Source organism: Strongylocentrotus purpuratus, unplaced genomic scaffold (genome assembly GCF_000002235.5).
Source record: "Strongylocentrotus purpuratus isolate Spur 01 unplaced genomic scaffold, Spur_5.0 spur5_scaffold_17, whole genome shotgun sequence".
Classification (NCBI taxonomy): domain Eukaryota; kingdom Metazoa; phylum Echinodermata; class Echinoidea; order Camarodonta; family Strongylocentrotidae; genus Strongylocentrotus; species Strongylocentrotus purpuratus.
The window spans coordinates 861,547-866,133 of record NW_022145602.1 but is presented as its reverse complement, the minus strand read 5'-3'; the positions used below and the strand labels follow the sequence as shown (position 1 = coordinate 866,133).

The following is a 4,587-nucleotide window of genomic DNA, read 5'->3' as shown; positions in this document are numbered from 1 at the left end:
CCGGTTTATTTTCATACAACATATTGAACAGGCAGCTCAAAAGAACTCATTAAATGCGCTTTTTATCACATGCAATTTATTGAAAGTGTCCCAGGTAATATTTGTTTCTTCAATAATGATCACAAGCAATACTATAAGGTGTCAAAAGGGAGGATTCTATATTTTATTCCTCGCCCACGCAGATTTTAGGTTGTTTAAAGGGAGTGTAGCCTGACGAGACTACGTGTCTTTCCAGTGGCCTGACTCGGGGCAAATCAGATACGGCTACGGACGACGCGACCGCAGCAATTACGTGCATGCAACATACGCGAAACCGAAGCTTGAGGAGAACTTCGGTCTGTTTCGCGAACGCTGACCATGTAGAGATTTAGTCGCTGTCCATTCGTTTACATGCAGTTCTCCAGAAGAAGACGCAGATGGCGTTAACCAGAATTTGCTAAGCTGCAATCCCTTTAAAAGTCAGAAAATATTAATGTTTGGCGGTCACTATGAACGATTAGGGTGTCTTGTGATGTGCATATTTAGGTGTTAAATCTCGAACCCTGTACCCAATTAACGTTTCCTCTATGCACTGTCGACTTTAACGCATCAGTTTTTGAAGAGCCTTGCCACCGGCGGCAACGACACCACCTCCGAGGCTCATGACAGCTGTAGTAGCCCAAGAGAGTCCAGCGGCACCAATGGACTGACACACCGCCACTAAGCTGCCCCCAGCCACTCCTCCGCCTCCTGCTACTGCGGCTGAAGACATCATCCCTGCGGCGTAGGAACCCCCAACGATGCCTGCACCAGTGAAGCCCAAAAAGCCGAGGACTGTCGGTATGCCTAAGGCGGTAGCACCGGCACCCAAAACACCGACGACTATAGTTTTCAGCAAACCGGTCGCCTCAGCACCTTGTCTGAGGGACAATGATTATAATAATCATAATACATGTAATTGATTATAAATATAATAAGAAGAATGAGACTGATGATGATACGGATAATGATAATAATAGGCCTAATAATAATAATTATAATGATGATGATGTCTATGATGATGATGATAATAACATCATATTAAAAATACTTGTAATAATAATGATAGTATTAAATATAAACATAAACATACCATACTATATACTACTTCTTCTACTACTACTACTACTACTACTACTACTACTACTTCTTATATATATACTGCTGCTACTACTACTTCTAATGATAATAATAATCATTATAATAGTAATATTGATAAGTTTAATAATATTAATGGTAATAATATTAATGATAATAATTGACTAATAACAGAGCGCTGATACAACATTTCTACGCCCGGCGAAAAAAATCTTGGGCTGGGCGTACGTAATCGTTCAAAACGCCATCATCGGCTTGTAGCAAGTGTAGGGAATTTACAGAGATAACTATAAGAACCGGCCAAATTCTGGACTAAACTTAATACTGCTGAATCATAGCGCCCAGTGGCGGATCCAGGGGGGGGGGGCACAGAGGGCACGTGCCCCCGGCCCCCAAAAATATGTTAAAATTAGCCCTAAATTCGCCCAAAATGTACTGAAAATCAGGGACGTGCCCCCCCCCCCCCCCGGCCAAAAAAAATTATTTAAAAAAATAAAATAAAAAATAAATAAATTAAAAATATGACAATGGTTGACCCCCCCCCCCCCCTCCAACGGAGCAAATTTGAAAATTTAAAAATTTCGTGACCAAAATTTTGTTTAAAAAAAAATGTCCTCTTACCCCCCCCCCCCCCCCCCCCCGCTTATTTAGCGGCTGGCTGAGTCGTTGTGATATATATATGTGTGCCCCCTCCCCCCCCCCGTGTGTCCCCCCCCCCCCCTGGCAAGAAATTTCTGGATCCGCGCCCTGGCCCCCCCCCCCCCCCCCCCCCGTCTAAAAAAAACAAACATTATTTCTCACTCATTATGCACATTCATTGAACGTAACGTACCCATATTACTCCGAAATTGTATAAGATATATAACAATGATAAAAACAAATTACTTACACTGTGACCAGAAGAAAGAAACAAATGGTTGTCAAGAAATAATTGTTCATGATGCTTTTCATTTCTCCACGTTATAAATCTGCCCAAAACAAAACAAGACAAAAGACAGGAATTCAACGAGACATTATTCTCAGTTAGTACTGATAATAAACAGCTTGGATTTCATGGTTCCAGTCTAAAAAATTATTTGTGGCTTATAATTCAATTCACTTCAATAATGATTTTATTGACAACGCTTTGAATTGCTTTCAGTTGAAAGCCTGGAGTGAGCATGTTTACCACAATTTCTCAATATCGTTTCATCGTACTGTACCATTCAAAATTGCAATAAATCAAATGTTGAATTATATTTACTTGGGAATACACTGTTCGTAAATGTATTTTTTTTTAATCCATTATTTTGTTTATTACGTGAATGCAAAATATTAAAAAACAATTACTCCCTGGGAACTCCCTGCTATTAGAATCGGGATTAGTATTATGTTAGTTGAGAGAGAGTGTATATGAAATAATAATGTAAGATGCAAGATTTTGTGACTGGATTGATTGCATTTGCTCACCTTTCACGTGTTCCTGATGATAAAATCTTACATTTTATATTTATTTCTTGACCTATTTTAATTAAAGTTCTTTTTATAAGAAAGCAGAACAGTCCACTAGCGAACTCCGCAGCCACTGTGGATGTTTGTCGGGTGTGGGAAGGGATTATTTCTGACAGTGGCGGATCCAGCCGGCGGAAAGAGGGGGGGGGCAATCTGTGAGATAATGTTTAGTTGCGACTCAGCCAGCCGGTGAATAAGGGGGGGGGGGGTAGAGGCACTTTTTTGTGGGGGTCCAATTGTTCATGAAATATTTTGCGCCGACTCAGCCAGCCGGTGATTAAGCGGGGGGGGGGGGGATAAGAGCATTATTATTATTATTATTATTTGGGGGGGCGTCGACCCCCCCCCCCCCCCCCCCAATGGATCCGCGTCTGATTTCGGACGCATTTTAGGTTTTGTTTACCTGCCTCTCCACGCAGGGGTATGGGTGCCAGTCAAAGCTAGGTGATATCAATAGCATATGTTACATTGTCACCTAGCCCTCAAAGCTAGCATAGTCAATCGTACGTAACGTATTATTTTGTGAACAGGGTTTCAAGTTAAAAAAGAAAAGAGAAACAGTTCGCTTTCTGATTTCAAATTCAGTCAATGGTTTGCTAACATTACATTTTCACCGATAATATCAACTTTTTATTACATCATAAAAATTGAATTAAAATCGAAATATAGTCGAATTTAAAAAAAAAGGTACTTACTTCCGCACAGTTCACAACAAACGTCGCATATTTTCGTTGCAGGCAGCGCAGACGACAACCACAACGCAGGTCATATAACTTAGGCTCGATCAGTGTAATACAGGTAATAAAATCGATCGCATGTTGATTTTTATAATAATTTTATAAGACAGACACTTGCGATGGAAATTTGATATTATTATCAATATCAAGTTTGAGAAGACGGGGCCCTGTTCTGTTGAATAATATAATTGCTGAATATATTAGTCTATGCCAATTTACAGATTTTTATAACCCTTAAAGATCCCGTCCAAAGTCCAAGGAGATTCGAGGCAGACTCCTTGGATTGACAGATAATTAAAGCTAGATAACAGCGGTTAAAGAGATATCTTCATAATGTCTAGCAATAACGTTTAGCAATAACGTGATATTGATAGAGCAATGCAGGTAGTTTAGTCTTTATCTCGCATACTCCTTTAGGAAATAATAGTTCTGAACGCGAAAAAAAGAAGAGAATCGATGCAACTTTTGGGGTCAGAATTGATACATTAATGCTGTAAAGTGCTTTTACAAAACAGATATAACTTCTTCTTTTTTACAATTCATTGATACTTCACAACTGCACCACACTATGTGCACAATAAACAAGTCAAATTATTGAACGCTTCTATATTGCAGACTATATAGAAAAAATGAAAAGTTCGGATTCCCACAGACGGCGGGGAAACCCATACTTGCATAGGTAGGCCTATACGTGGATAGGAATCCCAATGAGATGCACGTTTGGTGAGGAGATAGATGACGTCATTATACCAAATTGCAGACGAGGGAGAGAGTATTTTGTAAATATTCAGTGTTTCCACTCTCCCTGATATTCAGGAAATTTCAGGAAATTAGGATTTTGTCAAAGAAATTTTCAGGAAAATGTATCGTGATGAGTGGAATACCTCAGATTCAGTGGAGAATGCGAGGAAAATCAAGATTGTGAAGTCGTTGGCCTGCACTTTTCATGTAATAATGATTGTATAAGGAGAATCATCTCTCACTTTCTCTCTCTCCCTCTCTCTCTCTCTCTCTCTCTCTCTCTCTTTCATCTTTCTCTCTTTCCTCTCCACCCCTCCCCTTTTTCTCTCCCTCCCTCACTCCTCTCTCCCTCCCTCTCTCAATCTCTCCCCCCTCTCTCTCTCTCTCTCTCCCTCTCTCTCCCTCTCTCTCTCTCCCTCTCTTTCTCTCTCTCTGTCTCTCGCTCTCTCTCTCTCTGTCTCTCTTACTCCCTTGCTCTCCCCCCCCCCTCTCTCTCTCTCTC

The 4,587-nt window shown here is 40.5% G+C and overlaps 1 protein-coding gene across 1 annotated transcript; it reads right to left on the bottom strand.

Moving 5' to 3' along the window:
* Positions 1-321: 321 nt before the first annotated feature.
* LOC756392 (interferon alpha-inducible protein 27-like protein 2A) lies at positions 322-3,430 on the bottom strand. The gene is made up of 3 exons (XM_030988190.1): positions 3,303-3,430; positions 2,006-2,084; positions 322-899 (listed from the first exon to the last, which is right to left on the bottom strand). Exons 2-3 carry the CDS (start codon positions 2,065-2,067, stop codon positions 581-583), a joined length of 381 nt encoding a protein of 126 aa, XP_030844050.1. The 5' UTR covers positions 2,068-2,084; positions 3,303-3,430; the 3' UTR covers positions 322-580.
* Between the last annotated feature and the right edge of the window lie 1,157 nt (positions 3,431-4,587).